Source organism: Oncorhynchus mykiss, chromosome 10 (assembly GCF_013265735.2).
Source record: "Oncorhynchus mykiss isolate Arlee chromosome 10, USDA_OmykA_1.1, whole genome shotgun sequence".
Classification (NCBI taxonomy): Eukaryota; Metazoa; Chordata; class Actinopteri; order Salmoniformes; family Salmonidae; genus Oncorhynchus; species Oncorhynchus mykiss.
Genome location: NC_048574.1, coordinates 42,260,836 through 42,286,853, shown reverse-complemented (window position 1 = coordinate 42,286,853; position 26,018 = coordinate 42,260,836). Strand labels below are relative to the sequence as shown.

Sequence of the window (26,018 nt, the reverse complement as noted above, 5' to 3'; positions counted from 1 at the left end):
TGCATGTTTTTTTTTCATAAGTCTACTGGAATGTAGGCCTACATTGAACACAGATTGGCTGCTACTGTAGGCTGAATGACAAAACAGCTATTTCTATGTTAAAATGTTATGGGATGCGTGTTCTCCATTGTTTTTGATTGTAAGCCACACTGGTAGGCCTACATTATGATCAAATAGCCACAGTAGCCTATTTGGCCACTGTTAAAACGGTAACTTAATGTGTGTACAGCCTCAGTGTTCACAGTAAACGCATGCAGGAAGTTGCATAGACTCTTTACAACTTTATAGTTTGCGCTCAGCTGACTTGAAATTTGCTCGGTGCCCAAAAATATTAGAGGGAACATTGGCTGAGAATTAATGTAATAGGCCGGCATAGAGATAAAGATGAACTGGCTTGATTACTTTATATTTTAGTGCGCCATATAAATCATAGGCCAATTATTTGAACTGAATGCCACCGTGCTTTTTACGTTATAAAACATGTAATTATCAAATGGGATATGTGATAAAACTGGCTATGTGATCAAACTGTGATGAATCCAGCCAGGTCACCTGTGATACAAGTCAGATTTAGACGTCCATCCATGTCTGAGGACATCGGGAGATGACGTGGAAACCAGCCACTAGAGGCAACGATGAGTGCTGTTACCTTCAGGTAGGTTTCTGTTGTGGACGGGAATGGTGAATAGGAGTAAGCGTCAGCATGTGCCTCGCGCAGGCCAGGTGCAAACGGTTGCATGTTCAAATCCAGCAATATAAAGTTTTTTTAAGATAATTGTTTTCAGCCTATCCCAAACCTTAACCATTCAGAGTTAACGCCTGAACTTAAAAATTCGGGTGTTAATTCCTAAACGTAACCTTAAAAACACTTTGAAATTTGACGTTTGGATCAACTTTCAAATGTAACGTTTGAGAAACATGGATGAGCATCTAATTCTGACGTGAGACTGTGAGAGCTTGTTTACAGCAGACTGGAAGAATGTAACACTGTAGATGTAGGGCAGTTTAGGGTTTCATGAATTGACTGTTACAAGATGCACACGTGGAACCTTTCATTTTTATGAATATATCCCACTGCATTAGTATTTGGCTAAGCTACATTGTTTAGGCAATGTATGAGTTATCTTAGTGTATTTGAACTATGGATGAATAATACATTGAAAAGAACACATGAGAAATTATAGCGACATGTAGTCTAAACATAAATTGCATGTAGGCCTACAGCAAATTGCTGAAAAACACTGTTCTAAAATAGCAAAACAATGCTATAGAAAATGTCTTCCAGTTCATATACAACATAAATAAGGTATGCCTTTGAGTCAGAATTAATGTGCAGGAAGAATACATAGGTTTGTTTTCACTTTCAGCACCACCATAGTGGGCGTCACTAGTTACCACAGCCACAAAAGTTATAAACCGCGCCTATTTCTCTACTTAATATGTGCTTTAAAATCTAACCACACTGCTAACCTTAAGCATAACTTTAAACTTAAATTAAGACCAAACAGCTTATTTTTGATTTCATGAATCTTTACAATAGCGTCTAGTCATTTTGACTTTGTAGATGTGGTAACTAGTGAAAACCCAGGGTAGAGGACAGTGGCAAACTGAACCAATGAGGTTAGACAGCGAAGCAAAAAAAACGATTCAAAAAATGAAAAGTTCAAATTAATGCTAGAAACCTCACCTGAAAAGTGTCAATGAAAGAAGAAAATACTAAACGAAACCCCTGGTGCTATTAATGTTATTTTCATTGCAGAGTACAAGAAAAGTATTTACGAATCCAAGCAACAATCTAGACAGTAAAAATATGCCAATAAATATCGGTCGTTCCTTTTCACTTTCAGCACCACTGCAATGGACAGCGCGGAAATGAAATATACCGTAAACAGCCATATTATGCATTGTAAGGCGAATATATCTGTGGAAACAATAGCACGTTTATCTTCAATTACCAATTCAAACAATGTGCTCACCTGTTGGCTCTCGAACGTCCACGCACTGTCAGGTAAAGATGCATCAAGCACGTTTATCATGTCCTGAAAGTCAGTGGTGCTGCTGGGCTTAACGAGGGTGAAATCACTGAACTCGGACACTGGAGAGAGACACGATCTGAAGGACTGGCTCTGAGACAACATGTCCCCTCCCAGGACCTCCACATACTTAATAGGGCCGTCAGTGTTGAGCTGGAGCTGCAGGTTTCTGTTGGGATTCTTGTATCCGTCAGAGTCAGCCCGTCTGATACAGCAACTCGAGCTGCTCCTACTGTTCCTAACGCATTTCACCACTAAGATGAGAAAAGTCAACAAAGACAAAACGGACACAGAGGCCAGAGAGATGATCAAATAAAAGGTGATTTTACTGTTTCTCTTGCTGGGCTCGGCTGTTTTCTGGCGGAAGTCCGAGATGGGCTCGTGGAGCCCGTCCTCTAACAGTATGTTGACTGTGACTGTGGCGGACTGGACCGGCTCCCCATTGTCCTGTATCTCTATAAGCAGCCTCTGAGAGGAGTCATCCTGCTCTGAAACAGCGCGTTTAGTCCTCACCTCCCCTGTGTAAAGATTCACACTGAACAGAGACGAGTCTGTGGCCTCCACCAGCCTATAGGAAATCCAGGCGTTATGGCCCGAGTCTGCGTCCACTGCCGATATCTTAGTGGTCAGGTGGCCTGCTTTAGCGGACCGGGGCATCTTCTGATGGGAGACAGAGCCCATGACAGCGGAAGGGTAAATAACAGCGGGTGCATTGTCGTTCTGATCCAGGATAAAAACATGAACCGTGACGTTGCTGCTCAAAGACGGAGAGCCGTGGTCCTTTGCCTGGACCTGTATCTGAAACACCTTCAGTTTCTCATAGTCAAACGAGTGCATGCTGAAGATGCTGCCGTTATCTGAGTTTATGTAAATATAGGAGGAGACAGACACGTCTTGTACTTTAGAGTCTAATATAGAATAGGAGATCTTCGCATTCTCACCTATATCTGGATCTGATGCGGAAACTGAACACATTATTGATCCAGCAGCATTGTTCTCTCTGACGTAAACAGTGTAAGAAGGTTGGGAGAAAACTGGAGGGTTGTCATTAACATCTAAAATATCCACTGTTATGATTTTAATGGAGGTCAAAGCTGGGGACCCTGAGTCCGATGCTTCAAGCTCAATACGGTATTCAGGGTATTTCTCCCGGTCTAAAGTTGAATGTGTTACTAGTGCATAATGATCTGCAAATGAGGGATTTAATTTGAAAGGGTAATCTGAAGACATACGAAGGGAAACTTGACCATTTTCTCCCGAGTCCAAATCCTTTGCACTAATTAGTGCTACCATGGTACCTACTGGGGCATCCTCTCTAATGGGTTTGGGTGAGGAGGTGATGGTTATCTCAGGTGAGTTGTCATTAACATCTATAACCGTCACCTGAACATCGCTGTGCCCCTCCATAGATGGCGTGCCTTTGTCTCTCGCACATACATCGAATTTGTAAGAGGAACCCATTTCGTAATCTAACTCGTGTGACAATGTTATTTCTCCTGTCTCTTGGTCGATAGCAAAACGTTTTTGCACGTCATCTGGTGTTTGTGACCCGAATGAATAAACTATCGCACTGTTAGAGCCCTCATCTAAATCGTCAGCTTTAACAGTCAACACTAACGTTCCAGGATTGGTATTTTCACTAAGATGGATCTCATACAAGTCTTGCTCAAAACTTGGTGCGTTGTCATTGTTATCCAAAACGATAACTGTAAATTTCGCTATTCCCAATCTAGCAGGAGAACCTCCATCAAATGCCGTAAGAATGAGATGGTGGACAGACTGCTTCTCTCTGTCAACGGCATTTTCCAGAACAAGTTCAGGAATCTTTGTTCCGTCTCTGCTATTCTTAACATTCAGCTTGAAGAAGTCGTTTTTATTCAAGGTATAAGAGCGCAGCATATTCGCTCCAACATCAGGGTCCTGTGCCGTTTCCAACGGAATTCTTGCCCCTGGTAGAGTTGATTCCGCCACATTAACTGTGTTTTCTTCTGACTTGAAACGTGGAGAATTGTCATTTATATCCAGTATTTCCACCTCAACTCTATAAAACTGAAGTGGATCCTCAATGATAACCTGCAGAGGTAACAAACAACTCGCGCTTTGTCCGCACAGACTCTCTCTGTCTATCCGTTCATTTACAATGAGCTCACCCTTTCCCAAATCCACAGCGAAATATTGCTTACCAGCCCCGGGGGCTATCCTCAGTTTGCGATCAGAGATTTTAGAGATGTCAAATCCCAAGTCCTTAGCTATATTTCCAACAACAGAGCCCACGTCCAGTTCCTCAGGAATGGTGTATCGAGTCTGCGCCTCTATTGTATTCCACAAGAGAAAGAACATCCATAGTGCCAGCCATGGAAAAATCTTTATCTTGACTAGCGTCCACATCTCCACAAATAGCGTGCAATATATAAAGCACTTGATCCGTCACACATCGCAAGAGAATGCAATGAAATTACCAAATACCCAGCAATTTCTTAAATGAACGGCTAAATCCAATACTTGTACATCGATGTGAGCCCAGCTATGTCTCTCCCAGCTCTGTCCATGGCAAGGGATATGATGCTGTGGCTGGGGGAGGGCATAGATCTCTTTGTACAGTTCAGCACATGATTGGTTTACAGAGCTCCAATAGATTACTATTAGGAGCAGCTCTGAGTTAAAGTAACAGAGCAGCCAAAGATATAGGCAGAGAGTTAGTGTCATAGGCAGGCATAGAGATAGAGATGAACTGGCTTGATTACTTTGTATTTTAGTGGGGCATACAAATTATAGGATAATAATTTGAACTGAATCTTTTTTTATGTCCTAAAACATGCATTTATCAATGGGATGGATATGTGATTAAACTGGATATGTTGTCAAACTGTGATTAAACTGGAAGAGTAACATTGTAGATGTAGGACAGTTTAGGGTTTCACGAATTGACTGTTACAAGATGCACATGTGGAACCTTTCATTTTGATCCATACATCTCACTGAATTAGTATTTGGCTATGATATTTTTTAGGCAATGTATGAGTTATATTAGTGTATTTTGGAGAAGCAATACTTTCAGAAGAACACATAAGAAATTCTTGGCTACAGATCATTTGCATGTAGGCCTATATCATATTGCTGAAAAACACTGTTTTAAAATAGCACAAAATCCTATAACAACATAAATAGGGTATGCAGTTGAGTCAGAATCAATGTGCAGGAAGAACGCATACATTTGTTTTCACTTTCAGCACCACGGTAGTGGTCGTCACTAGTTACCATACCCACAAAGTCATAAACCTTGCCCATTTCTACAATTTACCTTCTTAAAACGTGATTTTAAACCTAACCCTAACCTTTACCACACTGCAAACTTTATGCGTAACCATAACCTTAAATTGAGACCAAAAAGCTTATGTTTGCTTTCATGAATTTTTACAATGGAGCCATTTTGATGTTGTGGCTGTGGTAACTTTTGGATACTGAAGGTAGTGGACAGCACCAAACGGAATCACTGAAGCTTGTTCTCAGAATAGACGTAACATAGTAAACATACATTTGTGACGCTCGAATTGGTATGATAAAGTAAATGACCAAAAGTATATGGACACCTGCTCGTCGAACAACTCATTTTATGGGCATTAATAAGGAGTTGGTACCCCCTTTGCTGATATAACAGCCTCCACTCTTCTGGGAAGGCTTTCCACTACATGTTGGAACTTTGCTGCGGGGACTTGCTTCCATTCAGCCACAAGAGCATTAGTGAGGTTGGGCACTGATGTTGGGTGATAAAGCCTGGCTCACAGTCAGTGTTCCAATTCATCCCAAAGGTGTTCGATGGGGTTGTCAGGGCTCTGTGCAGGTCAGTCAAGTTCTTCCACACCGATCTCTACAAACCATTTCTGTAGGGACCTCACTTTGTGCACGGGGTTATTGTCATGCTGAAATAGGAAAAGGCCTTCCCCAAACTGTTGCCACAAAGTTGGAAGCACAGAATCGTCTAGAATGTCATTGCATGCTGTAGCGTTACGATTTCCCTTTACTGGAACTAAGGGGCCTTGCCCGAACCATGAAAAACATCCCCAGACCCTTTGTCCTCTTCCACCCAACTTTACAGTTGGCACAATGTATTGGGGCAGGTAGCGTTCTCCTGGCATCAGCCAAACCCTGATTCTGTCGGACAGCAAGATGTTGAAGTGTCATTCATCACTCCAGAGAACCAGCAGAAGCTTGACATTGTTCATGGTGATCTTATGCTTGTGTGCAGCTGATCGGCCATGCAAACCAATTTCATGAAGCTCCCGGGGAACAGTTATTGTCCTGATGTTGCTGGCAGAGGCAGTTTGGAACTCGGTAGTGAGTGTTGCAACCGAGAACAGATTATTTTTACACGCTATGCGCTTCAGCACTCGGCGGTCCAGTTCTGTGAGCTTGTGTGGCCTACCACTTCGTGGCTGAGCCGTTGTTGCTCCGAGACGTGTTCCACTTCACAATAACAGTACTTACAGTTGCCCGGGGCAGCTATAGCAAGGCAGACATTTTACAGACGGAGTTGTTGGAAAGGTGGCATCCTATGACTGTGCTATGTTGAACGTTTACTGAGCTCTTCACTAAGGATTTTATACTTCCAATGTTTGTCTACGGAGATTGCATGGCGGTGTGCTCGATTTTATACACCTGTCATCAATGGGTGTGGCTGAAATAGCCAAATCCACTAATTTGAAGGTGTGTCCACATACTTCTGTCTGTCTATATAGTGTATGTTACATTTGGTATAGTTACATAAGACAGATTTTACATAAGGCAAAAGCAAAAGTAAGGTGGTTGGTTGAGTGGATGGTTGGGTATATAATGCGAACGTCTAGCAACCCAAAGGTTTGCGAGATCAACTCTCATCATGGACAACTTCAGCATTTTAACTAATTACTTTTTACAACTTTTAAACTACTTACTACTTTTTAGCTACTTTGCAACTCCTTAACATATTAGCTAAGCCGTCCCCTTCCCCTAACCCTTTAACCTAACTCCTAAACTAAACCTCATAAGTTTTTCAAAATTGTAACATTCCATACGAAATGAGTGATGTACATTCACAAATTAGTACGTACCATAGGAAAGGAAACATATCATACAAAATGGAGTGTCTCGTATTTACATACAGAATAATACGAAATGCTGTGAGACCAGGTTGACCACTGACGTTAGACAGCACAGCACAAAACGATTCAAGACGTGGAAAGTTCAATTAATGCTTGAAACCTGACGTGAAAAGTGTAAATGAAAGCAAAATAACTGAAAAAATAAGTTCCTAATGCTATTAATTTTATTTTCATTGCAGATTACAGGAAAAGTATTTACGAAACCAAGCGGTATTATGCATTGCAGGACATATAAACATATGCGAACAATACCAAGTTTAATAAGATCCATTTCAATGACCATTTCAAACAATATGCTCACCTGTTGGCTCTCGAACGTCCACGCACTGTCAGGTAAAGATGCATCAAGCACGTTTATCATGTCCTGAAAGTCAGTGGTGCTGCTGGGCTTAACGAGGGTGAAATCACTGAACTCGGACACTGGAGAGAGACACGATCTGAAGGACTGGCTCTGAGACAGCATGTCCCCTCCCAGGACCTCCACATACTTAATAGGGCCGTCAGTGTTGAGCTGGAGCTGCAGGTTTCTGTTGGGATTCTTGTATCCGTCAGAGTCAACCCGTCTGATACAGCAACTCGAGCTGCTCCTACTGTTTCTAACGCATTTCACCACTAAGATGAGAAAAGTCAACAAAGACAAAACGGACACAGAGGCCAGAGAGATGATCAAATAAAAGGTGATTTTACTGTTTCTCTTGCTGGGCTCGGCTGTTTTCTGGCGGAAGTCCGAGATGGGCTCGTGGAGCCCGTCCTCTAACAATATGTTGACTGTGACTGTGGCGGACTGGACCGGTTCCCCATTGTCCTGTATCTCTATAAGCAGCCTCTGAGAGGAGTCATCCTGCTCTGAAACAGCGCGTTTAGTCCTCACCTCCCCTGTGTAAAGATTCACACTGAACAGAGACGAGTCTGTGGCCTCCACCAGCCTATAGGAAATCCAAGCGTTATGGCCCGAGTCTGCGTCCACTGCCGATATCTTAGTGGTGAGGTGGCCTGCTTTAGCGGACCGGGGCATCTTCTGATGGGAGACAGAGCCCATGACCACCGAAGGGTAAATAACAGCGGGTACATTGTCGTTCTGGTCCATGATAAAAACATGAACCGTGACGTTGCTGCTCAAAGACGGAGAGCCGTGGTCCTTTGCCTGGACCTGTAATTGAAACACCTTCAGTTTCTCATAGTCAAACGAGTGCATGCTGTAGATGCTGCCGTTATCTGAGTTTATGTAAATATAGGAGGAGACAGACACGTCTTGTACTTTAGAGGCTAATATAGAATAGGTGATCTTGGCGTTTTCTCCGATATCTGGATCTGAAGCGGAAACTGAACACATTATTGATCCAGCAGCATTGTTCTCTCTGACATAAACAGTGTAAGAGGGCTGGGAGAAAACTGGAGGGTTGTCATTAACGTCCAAAACTCTTACAATTACCTCTTTTTTTGAAGTGAGGGGAGGAGAACCCGAATCAGAGGCGACAATTTTCAGTTTATATTCAGAAAATAGCTCCCGGTCGAGTTCAGAGTCTGTTAGTATAGCATAATTATCTGCATACGACGGTTTCAATTTAAATGGATGTTCGCCTATTAAACTCAAACTAACCTTCCCATTTTCCACTGAATCAAGATCTTTTGCGCCTATCAAAGCAACAACTGTTCCTAAAGAAGCATCTTCTTTCACTGGGTTAGGTGACGAGGTAAGGACAATTTCAGGTGCATTATCGTTCACGTCTAAAATCTCCACCCGAATAGAGCAGTGGCCCTCCATAGCGGGAATTCCTTTGTCTGTAGCGCGTATATTAAATTCATACGTGTGACTCTCTTCATAATCCAGATTACCCGTCAAAGTGATCTGTCCAGACTCCGAGTCAATAGAAAACATTTCATGTATGAAGTCTGGCGTTTGCTCAGCGAACGTGTATTGCATTGCTCCATTTGCACCCTCATCAGTATCACCGGCTTTGACGATTATGACCACTGTACTTTTGGGTGAATTCTCTAGTAAAGAACATTCATAAAGCGATTTCTCAAAGATTGGAGCATTGTCATTGTTATCTAAAACTTGAACAGTGACCTCCGTAGTACCTGATCGGACCGGATTGCCACCATCTATTGCTGTCAGCACAAGATGATGAACGGCCTGTTTCTCTCTGTCTAGTGCTTTTTGTAAAAGTAACTCTGGTATTTTCGTTCCATCTCTATTGGTCTTAACATTTAATGAAAAAAAGTCATTTTTATTTAATTTGTATGAACTGAGGGAATTGGATCCCACGTCAGGGTCCTTTGCACTGGTAAGTAGAAATCGAGCTCCGGTTGTTGTGGATTCTGCAATATTAAGAACACGTTCAGTAGACAAAAAGATTGGCCCATTATCATTAATATCCTGGACTTCCACCTCAACGCGGTAAAGCTGGAGCGGCTCCTCAATAACAACCTGCAGTGGTAATAGACAACTGGCGCTTTGTCCGCACAAACTCTCTCTGTCGATCCTCTCGTTGACAACCAACTCGCCTCTCCTTAAATCCACACTGAAATATTGCTTACCAGCCTCGGAGGCGATCCTTAGTTTACGCACAAAAATCTCAGACGCTTTCAAACCAAGATCCTCTGCTATATTCCCAACAACAGCCCCTTCTTTCAATTCCTCTGGAATAGTGTAGCGGATCTGAGCCTGTATTGTATTCCATAGCAGAAAGAACAGCCAGAACGCCCGTTTACGCAGAATCTTCATCCCTAAAATCCCAATTTCCAAAGAAGATATAATTTCTGACGCAAATGAAGTTCTTGGATTGCAATACATCGCAATCATAAGCAATTAGATCATGAATATTTCGTTATCTTTGAAGTACAACATGTTGCAAAAAAATATATTTCGTTTCACTGTATCGATGAGCGTAGCTCCGTCTCTCCCATCTCTGTGCAGTATATGGGTTACTGTACTATGGCTGGGGAAGGGCGTAGATCTCTTTGTACAATGCTGCATGCTATTGGCGCTCAGCGCTCCAATAGATTAAGACTAGGATCAGACCTAGGCTACGGGCGAGGAAAACAACTACGTAGACCTACTAGCTTCACCATCACAAAATAAATACGTTTTTCCTAAGACTGATTTTTTTTTAAATATGAAAATCCAAATACACCGGACATTGAAATCGAAGTAGAATGAAACAATATAATTTATGTTAGACCTATAGCTACTGTTTCATGAACAAAACATTTCAACGTAATAATGTGTCCTCTGTCTTTTGTGACTTGTCCCGTTGATGCATTAACGTAGTTGTTTTCCTATCAAAGTCGTAAAAAGTGAAGCAATTCATATTTAACAAAACATTGTAAGAACAAGTAAGGGAACAGAACAACAAAAGCACGGTACAAAACAACCAAGATATTCTTGAAGTTTTAAAAAAGTACAATGCTGCTATAGTGACGAACTGAATCACTCGGAGCTCTCGCCCTATTCTAGCAGCGAGTCAGAACTGTAGCATACATTTCAGAACCTTGGACAGCGCAAAGCCAGATAGTTAAGGCATAGTGTATCGTATAGCCTCTGAAATGCAAGACGTTTATCAAAAGAACCACAGAAAATACGTGAACCTATTATCAACATACATAGTTATGAAAACACATACATTTAAAGTATGCAATATTTATTCTAATGTAGTCAGTCACTGGAATAGGAATAATAGATGAGAACACAGGACATTTGCATAACACTCATTTAAGCAGGAATTGTGCTCACCTGTTGGCTCTCGAACGTCCACGCACTGTCAGGTAATGATGCATCAAGCACGTTTATCATGTCCTGAAAGTCAGTGGTGCTGCTGGGCTTAACGAGGGTGAAATCACTGAACTCGGACACTGGAGAGAGACACGATCTGAAGGACTGGCTCTGAGACAACATGTCCCCTCCCAGGACCTCCACATACTTAATAGGGCCGTCAGTGTTGAGCTGGAGCTGCAGGTTTCTGTTGGGATTCTTGTATCCGTCAGAGTCAGCCCGTCTGATACAGCAACTCGAGCTGCTCCTGTTTCTAACGCACTTCGCCACTAAGATGAGGAAAGTCAACAAAGACAACACGGACACTGAGGCCAGAGAGATTATTAAGTAAAAGGTGATTTTACTGTTTCTCTTGCTGGGCTCGGGTGTTTTCTGGCGGAAGTCCGAGATGGGCTCGTGGAGCCCGTCCTCTAACACTATGTTGACTGTGACTGTGGCGGACTGGACCGGCTCCCCATTGTCTTGTATATCTATAAGCAGCCTCTGAGAGGAGTCATCCTGCTCTGAAACAGCGCGTTTAGTCCTCACCTCCCCCGTGTAAAGATTCACACTGAACAGAGACGAGTCTGTGGCCTCCACCAGCCTATAGGAAATCCAGGCGTTATGGCCCGAGTCTGCGTCCACTGCCGATATCTTGGTAGCGAGGTGGCCTGCTTTAGCGGACCGGGGCATCTTCTGATGGGAGACAGAGCCCATGACAGCGGATGGGTAAATAACAGCGGGGGCATTGTCGTTCAGGTCCAGGATAAAAACATGAACCGTGACGTTGCTGCTCAGAGACGGAGAGCCGTTGTCCTTTGCCTGGACCTGTATCTGAAACACCTTCAGTTTCTCATAGTCAAACGAGTGTATGCTGTAGATGCTGCCGTTATCTGAGTTTATGTAAATATAGGAGGAGACAGACACGTCTTGTACTTTAGAGTCTAATATAGAATAGGAGATCTTGGCGTTTTCTCCGATATCTGGATCTGAAGCGGACACTGAACACATTATTGATCCAGCAGCATTGTTCTCTCTGACGTAAACAGTGTAAGAAGGTTGGGAGAAAACTGGAGGGTTGTCATTGACATCCAAAATACGAACATGTATTGTTTTTCTGGAGTTGAGAGACGGTGTTCCGGAGTCAGAAGCTTTAATTTCGACAGTGTAGTCTAGATTTTTTTCTCTATCCAAACTGGTGTCCGTAACCAAAGCGTAGTTGTTAGATACAGATGGTTTTAATTTAAATGGTAAGCCTGGCGCTATATTCAAGTTGACATTACCATTATCTCCAGAGTCTACGTCCTTGGCACTTATCAAAGCTATAACTGTTCCAACAAGCGCGTCTTCACTAACAGGACTAGGCTGAGACTTTAAAATGATCTCTGGGGAATTGTCATTCAAATCCATAATTTCAACATTAATAGTACAGAGGCCTTGCATTGGTGGAATGCCTTTGTCTGTGGCAAGAACATCAATTTTAAACGAATTTCTCGCTTCATAATCTATCTCTCCCTTAACCTTTATTTCGCCAGTTTGGGGATTAACAGTTAAAAGGTTCTGTAGGGACTCTGAGGTGTGTGGTCCAAATGAGTACACGATCTCACGATTGACTCCATCATCACGGTCGACTGCTTTTACAGTGACAACGACCGTTCCTGGACGTGTATTTTCAACCACTTGGATATCATATCCACTTTCCTCAAAGATGGGTGCATTGTCGTTTATGTCTTGTACCCGAATAATAATTTCTGCTGTGCCTGATCTAGCAGGATTCCCACCATCCACGGCTGTTAGAAGCAGGCTGTGTACGGACTGTTTTTCTCTGTCCAATACCTTTTCTAAAATCAATTCGGATACTTTTGACCCATCTTTATTTGTTTTAATATCTAGCACAAAATGTTCATTTTTACTAAGTGTATACGTGCGTAAAGAATTGGAGCCAACATCGGGGTCTTGTGCTGATTCTAACCGAAATCTTGCGCCTGGTAGTGTGTGCTCCGCAATATTTAAAACATTTCTATTGCTTTGAAAAACTGGTAAATTGTCATTTATGTCCTGAATTTCGATCTCAACACGATACAGCTGTAGTGGGTTTTCTATAATAGCCTCTAAAGGCAACAGACAATTGGCATTTCCTCCACAAAGACTTTCTCTGTCTATCCTCTCATTAACAATAAGCTCGCCTTTTCCCAAATCCACACTGAAATACTGCTTACCACCCTCGGAAGCTATTCTAAGTTTACGATCGGAAATCTCAGATAAATTCAAACCCAGATCTTTAGCTATATTCCCAACAACGGATCCCACGTTGAGCTCCTCGGGGATGGTGTAGCGCGTCTGCGCTTCTATTGTATACCCCATGAGGAAGAAAAGCAGAAGCCATAGGAAAACCTTTATCTTCATTAGAATCCTCATTTCCATGAATGACGATCCCTTGGACTTCGTAAAGGTCTTGGTTTGTAATACATTGCAATATAATCCCAGTTAGTAAAATATATTATTCATACAGAACTGAACACCGTTTTAAATATTAGTCCTATCTCTCAATATGAGCGCGGCTCTGTCTCTCCCAGCTCTATGTATTGTAGAATGGTAGACTCCAGTAGCCATTCCTAAAAAAACAAAAGCAGTGTTCTTGACGAGGCTGGGCTTATAGTGCTGAGGCTGGGGGAGGGACTAGATCTCTTTGTACAGTTCAGCACATGATTGGTTCACAGAAATCCAATGGGTTATCATGGCGAGTATCTCAGCACTGGCAGTTAAAGAAACAGTGCTGTTATGAGCAGTAGTGATGTAGTGATGTGTCCATTCACTCCTCAAAATTGGTGTCTGTTACTGCATTGGCATTTATGGTTTACCTTCATGTACAATAAACAAACAAATAAATAGCCTACATAAACGCTTGCCAAAGTGTAGAAGAAAGCAATTTCATGAATTAATATAATGAAAAATGAATAGCCTGTATAGTGCATTCCAGAAAGTATACAGACCCCTTGACTTTTTCCAAATTTTGTTACTTTACAGCCATATTCTAAAATGGATTTCATTGCTTTTCCCCCTCATCAATCGACACATAATAAATACCCCATGATGAAAAAAGCAAAAACAAGTTCAGACATTTTTGAAAATGTATAAAAATAAATATATAAACATATTAAGTATTCAGACCCTTTACTCTGTAATTTGTTGAAGCACTTGTGGCAGTGATTACAGCCTCGAGTCTTCTTGGGTATGATGCTACAACCTTGGCACACCTTTATTTGGGGAATTTCTCCCATTATTCTCTGCAGATCCTCTCAAGCTCTGTCAGGTTCGATGGGGAGCATTGCCGCACAGCTATTTTCAGGTCTATCCAGAGATGTTCAATCTGGTTCAAGTCCGGACTTTGGCTGGGTCACTAAAGGTCATTCAGAGACTTGTCCAGAAGCCACTCCTGTGTTATCTTGGCTGTGTGCTTAGGTTCGTGGTCCTGTTGGAAGGTGAACCTTCGCCCCAGTCTGAGGTCCTGAGTGCTCTGGAGCATCAAGGATGTCTCTGTAGTTTGCTCTCTTCATCTTTCTCTCAATCCTGACTAGTCTCCTAGTCCCTGCCGATGAAAAAATCCCCAAGGCATGATGCTGCCTCCACCATGATTTACCGTAGGGATGTTTCCAGTTTTCCTCCTGATGTGACGCTTGGCATTCAGGCCAAATCTTGGTTTAATCATGCCAGAGAATCTTGTTTCTCATGGTCTGAAAGTCCTTTAGGTGCCTTTTGGCAAACTCCAAGTGGGCTTTCATGTACCTTTTACTGAGGAGTGGCTTCCATCTGGCCACTCTACCATAAAGACCTGATTGGTGGAATGCTACAGAGATGGTTGTCCTTCTGAAAACGTTCTCCCATCTCCACAGAGGAACTCTGGAGCTCAGTCCTCCCTGACTAAGGCCCTTCTCCCCCGATTGCTCAGTTTAGCCTGGAAGCCAGCTCTAGGAAGAGTCTTGGTGGTTTCAAACTTCTTCCATTCAAGAATGATGGAGGCCACTATGTTCTTGGGGACCTTCAATGCTACAGAAACGTTTTGGTAACCTTCCCCAGATCTGTACCTCGACACAATCCTGTCTTGGAGCTCTACGGACAATTCCTTCGACCTCATGGCTTGGTTTATGCTTCGACATGCACTGTCAACTGTGTGACGTTATATAGACAGGTGTGTGCCTCCCAAATCATGTCCAATCAATTGAATTTACCACAGGATGATCAAGGATGATCAATGGGAACAGGACGCACCTGAGCTCAATTTCGAGTCTCATAACAAAGGGTCTGAATACTTATGTAAATAAGGAATTTCTGTTTTTCTTTTGTATAAATGTACAAACATTTCTAAAAACCGGTTTTCTCTTTGTCATTATGGGGTATTGTGTGTAGAATGATGAGGATTGAATTTTTCTTAAATCCATTTTAGAATAAGGCTGTAACGTAACAAAATGTGTTAAGATTCCAGGGGTCTGAATACTTTCCGAATGCACTGTATGAACTACAAATAACACAGACAGAACAACAGGAACAAGTGTTCCATGACTCGCTAACTAATCCAGAGCTATTTCAGCACCTTGTTTGTGGACAGCGCTTGCAGCCTGGAGCGCTTAGACCAAGTTAAACAATATTCTTTAACCTAGAGTTGTTTTTTGCGTCCCAGCATAAATCTAATTAGCAATATACAAAAATCCCCATAAATATCTGTCAGTTTAACCCTATACAGACTAAGCCCTGTCTAAGCCGGGGGAGTTTAAACTATATGGAATTGTTTTAAGAAGGTAATTTAGCTGTTTGATTTTCAATTGTAAGGCCCCTTGAATTATAAAACAAAAAAATATACACACACACACACACACACACACACACACACACACACACACACACACACACACACACACACACACACACACACACACACACATACATACATGATTAACATTTTAATATGGCCTTACTGCTATTAGCCCATTATAAACACATTGAATTACAGATTCACTACATGGAACAAAAAATCAAAAGGTAGTTTGTTCTGAAGTGTCTGTCCTATATCTGAGAGAAATAAGAAAGATCGGGAAACATGTATCTAACCACTTATTTTCGGCTCTGAACAATCTAAATATATATTTCTATTCAACTGGTACTTCAGCGGAGTCTTGTGAGGCCTGAGGGCGAGCAAAAAAACTGACATGAACGTGTTAGTGAGAGTCTCACCTTTCCACAGATGGGTCATATTAGTGTGTTGCCCAAAATGTTTGGACTACAGACATACAGTTGAAGTCGGAAGTTTACATACACCTTAGCCAAATACATTTGAACTCAGTTTTCCACAATTCCTGACATTTAATCCTAGTAAAAATTCCCTGTTTTAGGTCAGTTGGAATCACCACTTTATTTTAAGAATGTGAAACGTTAGAATAATAGTAGAGAGAATTATTTATTTCAGATTATATTTCTTTCATCACATTCCCAGTGGGTCAGAGGTTTACATACACTCAATTAGTATTTGGTAGCATTGTCTTTAAATTGTTTAACTTGGGTCAAACGTTTTGGGTAGCCTTCCACAAGCTTCCCACAATAAGTTGGGTGAATTTTGGCCCGTTCATCCTGACAGAGCTGGTGTAACTGAGTCAGGTTTGTAGGCCTACTTGCTAGCACATGCCTTTTCAGTTCTACCCACACATTTTCAATAGGATGGAGGACAGGGCTTAGCCACAACTTTGGAAGCATGCTTGGGGTCATTGTCCATTTGGAATACCCATTTGGGACCAAGCTTTAACTTCCTGACTGATGTCTTGAGATGTTGCTTCAATATATCCACGTAATTTCCCTCCTCATGATGCCATCTATTTTGTGAAGTGCACCAGTCCCTCCTGCAGCAAACCACCCCCACAACACAATGCTGCCATCCACGTGCTTCACAGTTGGGATGGTGTTCTTTGGCTTGCAAGCCTCCCCCTTTTTCCTCCAAACATAACGATGGTCGTTATGGCCAAACAGTTCTATTTTTGTTTCATCAGACCAGAGGACATTTCTCCAAAAAGTACGATCGTTGTCCCCATGTGCAGTTGCAAACCGTAGTCTTGTTTTTTTATGGCAGGTTTGAAGCAGTGGCTTCTTCCTTGCTGAGCTGCCTTTCAGGTTATGACGATATAGGACCACAGTTTTACTGTGGCTATAGATACTTTTGTACCTGTTTCCTCCAGCATCTTCACAAGGCCCTTTGCTGTTGTTCTGGGATTCATTAGCATTTTTCGCACCAAAGTACGTTCATCTCTAGGAGACAGAACGCGTCTCCTTCCTGAGCAGAATGATGGCTGCGTGGTCCCATGGTGTTTATACTTGCATACTATTGTTTGTACAGATGAACGTGGTACCTTCAGGTGTGGGAAATTGCTCCCAAGGATGAACCAGACTTCTGGACGTCTAAAAATGTTTTCTGAGGTCTTGGCTGATTTCTTTTGATTTTTCCATGATGTCAAGCAAAGAGGCACTGAGTTTGAAGGTAGGCATTGAAATACATCCAATTGACTCAAATTATATCAATTAGCCCATCAGAAGCTTCTAAAGCCATGACATCATTTTCTGGAATTTTCCAAGCTGTTTAAAGGCACTGTTAACTTAGTGTATGTAAACTTCTGACCCACTGGAATTGTGATACAGTGAATTATAAGTGAAATAATGTCTGTAAACAATTGTTAGAAAAAGTACTTGTGTCATGCACAAAGTAGATGTCCTAACCGACTTGTCAAAACTATAGTTTGTTAGCAAGAAATTTGTGGAGTGGTTGAAAACGAGTTTTAATGACTCCAACCTAAGTGTATGTAAACTTCCGACTTCAATTGTAATTAGGCACATCCGCTGCACCGACTTCAGACGAGTCCCAATACGCTTATGGGTCTCACCTTTCCATAGAGGGGTCACAATCGTATGTAGGACAACCCGTTCGGACGCTACAGATGATTTTATGTGAATCCCGATTTTCAGGATGTCTAATGGTCTGACTAACATCGCTCTCACCGCAAATGCGAAAGTGCAACATCAGCGGATGCGTTATATTGAAAAAATACCGATAAAGTATCTATAGCTGAAAACTCTCATATAAACAGAAAAATAAAATCACCCAAATGTTATAGCATCGAATGAATAGAAGTGGTAAAACCCAGTTCCAGGAGATACAGTCATAAATGAACAACAATTAAATCCGGTGGTAATAAAACATAGTCTCACCTGTTGGCTCTCGAACGTCCACGCGCTGTCCGGTAAAGATGCATCAAGTACGTTTATCATGTCCTTAAAGTCAGTGGTGCTGCTGGGCTTAACGAGGGTGAAATCACTGAACTCGGACACTGGAGAGAGACACGACCTGAAGGACTGGCTCTGAGACAACATGTCCCCTCCCAGGACCTCCACATACTTAATAGGGCCGTCAGTGTTGAGCTGGAGCTGCAGGTTTCTGTTGGGATTCTTGTATCCGTCAGAGTCAGCCCGTCTGATACAGCAACTCGAGCTGCTCCTACTGTTCCTAACGCAATTCACCACTAAGATGAGAAAAGTCAACAAAGACAAAACGGACACTGAGGCCAGAGAGATGATCAAATAAAAGGTGATTTTACTGTTTCTCTTGCTGGGCTCGGCTGTTTTCTGGCGGAAGTCTGAGATGGGCTCGTGGAGCCCGTCCTCTAACAGTATGTTGACTGTGACTGTGGCGGACTGGACCGGTTCCCCATTGTCTTGTATATCTATAAGCAGCCTCTGAGAGGAGTCATCCTGCTCTGAAACAGCGCGTTTAGTCCTCACCTCCCCCGTGTAAAGATTCACACTGAACAGAGACGAGTCTGTGGCCTCCACCAGCCTATAGGAAATCCAGGCGTTATGGCCCGAGTCTGCGTCCACTGCCGATATCTTGGTAGCGAGGTGGCCTGCTTTAGCGGACCGGGGCATCTTCTGATGCGAGACAGAGCCCGTGACAGCGGATGGGTAAATAACAGCGGGGGCATTGTCGTTCTGGTCCAGGATAAAAACATGAACCGTGACGTTGCTGCTCAAAGACGGAGAGCCGTGGTCCTTTGCCTGGACCTGTATCTGAAACACCTTCAGTTTCTCATAGTCAAACGAGTGCATGCTGTAGATGCTGCCGTTATCTGAGTTTATGTAAATATAGGAGGAGACAGACACGTCTTGTACTTTAGAGTCTAATATAGAATAGGAGATCTTCGCATTCTCACCCATGTCTGTATCAGAAGCGGACACTGAGCTCAGTAAATATCCCGGGATGCCATTTTCTTTAACATACACAGTATAGAACGGCTGGGAAAACACTGGCGAGTTGTCATTGACATCTAAAACACGAACCGTGATTGTTTTTCTAGAGGTAAGAGACGGTTCCCCGTGGTCAGAAGCTAGAATTTCGACAGAATACTCCGTTTTTTTCTCCCGATCGAAACTGGAATCAGTAACCAAAGCGTAGTTATTAGAAATGGATGGTTTTAATGAAAAAGGTAAGCCTAACGCTATATTCAGACTTACCTCACCATTATCTCCAGAGTCTATGTCCTTGGCACTTATCAAAGCAACAACCGTTCCAATAGGCGTGTCTTCCCTCACCGGGCTAGGCTGCGATTTTAAAATGAGAGCTGGGGAATTGTCGTTTAAATCAATAATTTCTACATTAATACTACATACGCCCTGCATTGGTGGGGTGCCTTTGTCTGTTGCGAGAACATCAAATTTAAACGAATTTCCCTTTTCATAATCTATATTTCCCTGAACTATTATTTCACCGGTTTGCGGATCTACAGTTATAAGGTCCTGAAGTGACTCTGATGTGTGTGGTCCAAATGAGTAAACGATCTCACTGTTGGACCCATCATCAAGATCGACTGCTTTAACAGTGACGACGACCGTTCCTGGTAATGTGTTTTCAACCACTTGAATGTCATATGTACTTTCTTCAAACACAGGTGCATTGTCGTTATTGTCTAGAACTCGAATAGTAATTTCTGCCGTGCCTGATCTAGCAGGATTTCCACCATCTACGGCCGTCAAAAGCAGGCTCTGTACGGACTGTTTTTCTCTGTCCAATACTTTTTCTAAAACCAATTCTGGGACTTTTGACCCATCCTTCTTTGTTTTTATGTCTAACACAAAATGTTCATTTTTACTTAGTGTATATGAGCGTAAGGAATTGGAGCCAACGTCGGGGTCTTGTGCTGATTCCAAACGAAATCTTACACCTGGAATTCTAGACTCCGCAATATTTAAAACATTTTGATTGTTTTGGAATACTGGGGAATTGTCATTTATATCCTGTATTTCGATTTCAACACGATACAGCTGTAGTGGGTTTTCAATTAAAGCCTCCAAAGGTAACAGACACTTGGGATTTCGTCCACACAGATTCTCCCTGTCTATTCTCTCACTAACAATGAGGTCACCTCTTCCCAAATCCACACTGAAATACTGCTTATCGCCTTCGGAGGCTATCCTCAGTTTACGATCGGAAATCTCAGACACTTTCAAACCCAGATCCATTGCTATATTCCCAATAACGGATCCCACACTCAGCTCCTCGGGGATGGTGTAGCGCGTCTGCGCTTCTATTGTATTCCACAGAAGGGAGGAAAGCAGAAGCCCCCGCCATAGAAATACCATCTTCATTTGAATCCGCATTTCCATGAATGATGATCCCTTGGACTTCGTAAAGGTCTTGGTTTGTAATACATTTCAAGATAATCCTACCAAGTAAAACCTATTATTCCTATAGAATTAAACACGGTTTTATATGTCGGTCCTATCTCTCAAAAGGAGCGCAGCTCTGTCTCTCTCAGCTCTGTGCATTGTAAGGATTATGGTAGTCTCGGGTTGCCATACCTAAAAAAAAAACCTGGTTCTCGACGAGGCTGGGTTTATGGTGCTGAGGCTGGGGGAGGGACTAGATCTCTTTGTACAGTTCAGCACATGATTGGTTCACAGAACTCCAATGAATTATCATGGCGAGTATCTCAGCACTGGCAGTTAAAGAAACAGTGCTGTTATGAGCAGTAGTGATGTAGTGATGTGTCCATTCACTCTTCAAAATTGGTGTCTGTTACTGCATTGGCATTTATGGTTTACCTTCATGAACAATAAACAAACAAATTAATATATAAAGGCCAAAGTGTAGAAGAATGTCATTTCATGACTCCATATCATAAAAAATGAATAGCCTACACACCAAAAGTTTATAGAATTGAAATGAGGAGAAGTGGTAAAACCAAGTGCCAGGAGATACAGTCATAAATGAACAACGATATAATCTGGTGATTAAAAAAACACATTATAAAGTAACTGCGCTCACCTGTTGGCTCTCGAATGTCCACGCGCTGTCCGGTAAAGACGCATCAAGCACGTTTATCATCTCCTTAAAGTCTGTGGTGCTGCTGGGCTTAACGAGGGTGAAATCACTGAACTCGGACACTGGAGAGAGACACGACCTGAAGGACTGGCTCTGAGACAACATGTCCCCTCCCAGGACCTCCACATACTTAATAGGGCCGTCAGTGTTGAGCTGGAGCTGTAGGTTTCTGTTGGGATTCTTGTATCCGTCAGAGTCAGCCCGTCTGATACAGCAACTCGAGCTGCTCCTACTGTTTCTAACGCATTTCACCAATAAGATGAGAAAGGTCAACAAAGACAAAACGGACACAGAGGCCAGAGAGATGATCAAATAAAAGGTGATTTTACTGTTTCTCTTGCTGGGCTCGGCTGTTTTCTGGCGGAAGTCCGAGATGGGCTCGTGGAGCCCGTCCTCTAACACTATGTTGACTGTGATTGTGGCGGACTGGACCGGCTCCCCATTGTCCTGTATCTCTATAAGCAGCCTCTGAGAGGAGTCATCCTGCTCTGAAACAGCGCGTTTAGTCCTCACCTCCCCCGTGTAAAGATTCACACTGAACAGAGACGAGTCTGTGGCCTCCACCAGCCTATAGGAAATCCAGGCGTTATGACCCGAGTCTGCGTCCACTGCCGATATCTTAGTGGTCAGGTGGCCTGCTTTAGCGGACCGGGGCATCTTCTGATGGGAGACAGAGCCCATGACAGCGGATGGGTAAATAACAGCGGGTGCATTGTCGTTCTGGTCCAGGATAAAAACATGAACCGTGACGTTGCTGCTCAGAGACGGAGAGCCGTGGTCCTTTGCCTGGACCTGTATCTGAAACACCTTCAGTTTCTCATAGTCAAACGAGTGCATGCTGTAGATGCTGCCGTTATCTGAGTTTATGTAAATATAGGAGGAGACAGACACGTCTTGTACTTTAGAGGCTAATATAGAATAGGAGATCTTTGCATTCTCACCCATGTCTGTATCAGAGGCGGACACTGAGCTCATTATAGATCCCGGGGTTCCGTTTTCTTTGACATAAACAGTATACGATGTCTGGGAAAACACTGGAGGATTGTCATTGACATCTACGATTTTCACGGTAACGGTTTTCTTTGTAGATAAAGGTGGGGACCCTGAATCAACCGCGTTAATGACAACATCATACTTCGAGAACGTCTCTCGGTCTAATGGACCGTTGGTCACCAGTGCATAATGGTTGGAAACAGAGGGCTTCAGAGTGAACGGGGAACCCCGGGACATGTTTAACTTTACTTTGCCATTCTCACCAACGTCTAAGTCTTTCGCGCTAATCAATGCAATAACCATCCCAGGGGCTGAATTCTCCGGTATTGGACTGGTCAGTGAGGTTATAATAATTTGAGGGGCATTATCATTAACATCAGCAATATTGATCTTTACACTACAGTGCCCCTCCATCTGTGGACTGCCTTTATCTTTTGCCACAATATCAAACGTATGCAAATTCGTCTGTTCATAATCGAGCTGTCCTTTGATAGTTATTTCGCCAGTATTTGAGTCAACATTAAGTAATGTCCTTATACTATCTGGGGTCTGGTCTGCAAAGAAATACTCGATCTCTCCATTTAGTCCTTCGTCAGAATCTGATGCTTTTACATTTACTATCTGATTGCCAACGGGTCTATTCTCAGCTACAGCTATTTCATAAAAAGGTCTCTCAAACTGGGGCTCATTATCATTAACATCAAGAACTATGACAGTGATTTCAGAAGTACCAGATCGTGCAGGAGTCCCTCCGTCTACAGCGATGAGCACGAGCTTGTGAACGGCCTGCTTCTCTCTGTCCAGTGAAGTCTTCAGCACAAGTTCGGGAATTTTTTGGCCTCCCTGGGTCTTCATGTTCAACAGGAAATGGTCATTATCACTGATACTATAGGACCGTAATGAATTTGCGTCTACGTCAGGATCATGTGCACTTTCCAATGGGAATTTTGCACCTGGATTAATCACCTCAGCTATTTTCAAAATGCGTTCATTTGTAAGAAAACCTGGAGAATTATCATTTATATCCTGTATTTCGATTTCCATGCGGTGCAGCTGTAAAGGATTTTCAACTATAACCTCCAGCGGTAACAAACAAGGGACATTCTCTCCACATAAATATTCTCTGTCTATCCTTTCATTGACAACCAGCTCACCCTTTCCCAAATCCACACTGAAATACTGCTTACCAGTATCAGAAGCTATCCTCAGTTTACGGTCATATATCTCAGATATTCCCAAACCCAGGTCCTTGGCTATATTTCCAACAACAGAACCTTTCTTTAACTCCTCAGGTATAGTGTATGGAATCTGCGCCTCTATTGTATTCCACAGGAGAACAAATTGATAAATCCATAACACTTGCCACCTCAAATGGCCTCGAATCCTCATTGTCCTTTGTTCCATCGAACCTCCTTTTCACAGTAAATCCTCACCATCACACAATATAAAAACTGAAGTTATTCGCCATAGTGTCTTGAATACACATTTCCCAAAAAATGCAAGCAGACCTTCTTTTGTTTCAATTCAGTTCAAGTGTAGCTCCTAGATCTGAGCATTGTAGGCTACGGGATGTAATGCTGAGTCTGAGGGGAGGGAGTAGATCCCTTTGTCTGGCTCAGCTCAGTATTGGTGCAGAGAACCCTCTTGATATAACCAATCACACACGTAGAGTATCTTAAAGGTGCAGTCTATTCCTTCACTATGAGTAGAATGCTTAAAATACAGAAACAGATACTCAGTATTTATTTACAGGTGTAACATTTTACTTTGATTGAAAAGTAGTAAATATGCTACTGTACAAAATAAACGTGGTAATTCACTAAATAAATAAATAAATAGCGCCCCCCAAAAATGCTAATATTAGCCTATAGCCTATTATTATTATTATTATTACCCAATAATCATAAAAGCACTGTATCACTTCAAGCCCTCCGTTTACTGTACTCTTTCTGCCGTCGTGTGGCAGTGATAGGGAAGCACAGCCAAGTGGTGTTCTCATAGTCTGTCATGAGGAGCAGGGAGCCAGTCTCTTTCATCCCCTCACACACACACACACGTCTAATCACAGTAGCATGCTCAGCACGAGCAGAAGGGGGGAGTAACGGGCTGGGAGTGAAAGGATCGCGAGAGGCGGAAGCAAAAGGGAATAGAGGTTTGACGCACACGTACACACGCACGCACACACGCACGCACACACGGTTTAGTAGCGTGTATTTACATAGTAGCCTACATATTTTATTATTTTACTAATTTGCTGTGTAACTGAACGGGGAAGCCTTTAGACTAGGTCTATATGTCTGACCACCACAATAGCAATTCGTCCACACTGATTTTTATCGACAGCAGGCTACAACCGTGGGGCATAGATTAACTAAATATCCTTAGCAACCGAGGATGCTCTAATAGGTCGTCGTCAATAAAACGTCACACAATTTAGGTGCAGAGCGTTTGATTTGCCTCCATGGAGATCCCCAGCTCCGCTAAAACCATTGACAACTGCCTTCCGTTTTCAAGTGATTATTAAATAAATGTTAACTGTTTGGTTGTAATATCATCACCTCTTGAAGTGCCTAGTCAGAACTACACATTTCAGATTATTCCATGCAAAAAGAATTGGGCACATTTAGCTCTATCATCAGATTTATACAGCAGTAAATGCATGCTTTTCATGATCAGTAAACATCAATTGATCATGTAATTTCAGATAAGTGAGCGTAGCCTCAGGATATCTCTCAATATTGGCCACCATTAAGTGGATATTTTAGTGATATAGAACAAAAGTGACCTGTACCTGACAAGTACGAGTGGTTTAGGTTCATTTCCAATCCTTTGTGGAATCTACCTGTCAAGTAGCAGAACGGCGCATTTACCAATGTACTGTTAGCTGATCATGTGTACTTTGCAAGCTACAAATATAAACTGTGTACATTGGCATAAAGATAGTGGTATGTAGACCTAATGCAGATTGTTCTCAAACCAATGTAGGGCCTGCCCCGCGAAGTTACCTAACATTATCTTCTGTTCAATGTTGTTTCTAAGTGTTTAATCGTGATTACTGCTTACAGACATGGCAGGTTATATTGAATGATGGACAAGTTGGCGAACTTTCAGTGGATAAAATAGATGTCTATATTTTGTTGCCATCTATAGTGGTGATGACAGTAGTCCGACTGACAACTTTACCAGGAAGAGGCCTTGCCGATTTCAAGCTCTTTCCATGTGTCTGGAAATACATAATCAATAGATTTTTACTGATCATGAAAAGCATGCAGTTACCTGCTTTATAACTTCGATGAAAGAGAATAATCTGAAATGTGTAGGTCTGACTAGGCACTTCAAGACGTGATGATATTACAACCAAATAGTTGATTTAACAATCACTTGCAAACGGCACGTAGTTGTCAATAGTTTTAGAGGAGCTGGAGGTCTCTGTGCCCCCACCAGTCAAATCGAACGCTCTGCACCATATTGTGACGTTTTATTGATAACGACCTATTACAGCGTTAGATGAAAATAAAGGTTTAATCATGAATCATGCTTATAATCATATCACAGTGTTATATAATATTGGCCAGGTTGACAAGATATAAATATAGTCGTTTTTCATCACGATGATCAGTGGCACATATGCAGCAAGAGATTATCCAATCCCTGGAAAGCAGAGGAGACCACGCGCGCTGCACAGAGAG

At 42.4% G+C, this 26,018-nt stretch overlaps 2 protein-coding genes across 42 annotated transcripts in view; both read right to left on the bottom strand.

The window, feature by feature from the left end:
- The window catches only part of LOC110533900 (protocadherin gamma-C5), a 140,403-nt gene that overhangs the window by 19,163 nt on the left and 95,222 nt on the right, over positions 1–26,018 (bottom strand). For 3 of the 41 annotated variants that reach the window (XM_036990304.1, XM_036990322.1, XM_036990338.1), the window contains exon 1: positions 10,908–13,554. The exons of 31 other annotated variants lie outside the window; for them this stretch is intronic. In XM_036990304.1, coding sequence (XP_036846199.1) covers positions 10,908–13,349 — 2,442 coding nt within the window. In that variant the 5' untranslated portion in view covers positions 13,350–13,554. Of the gene's footprint in view, positions 1–1,976; positions 4,598–10,907; positions 13,555–18,170; positions 20,893–21,279; positions 23,912–26,018 lie in introns of those variants that run through there. 7 more of the 41 variants (XM_036990300.1, XM_036990318.1, XM_036990333.1 and 4 more) reach the window with 7 other exon arrangements.
- Positions 7,189–10,107, bottom strand: LOC110533901 (protocadherin gamma-C5-like). The gene has a single exon (XM_021618496.2). The coding sequence runs from the start codon at positions 9,975–9,977 to the stop codon at positions 7,254–7,256; it is 2,724 nt and encodes a 907-aa protein (XP_021474171.2). The 5' UTR covers positions 9,978–10,107; the 3' UTR covers positions 7,189–7,253.

Bases quoted from the DNA above. Each gene is read 5' to 3' on its own strand.
- LOC110533901 (XM_021618496.2), bottom strand. From the start codon at position 9,977: ATGATTGCGATGTATTGCAATCCAAGAACTTCATTTGCGTCAGAAATT.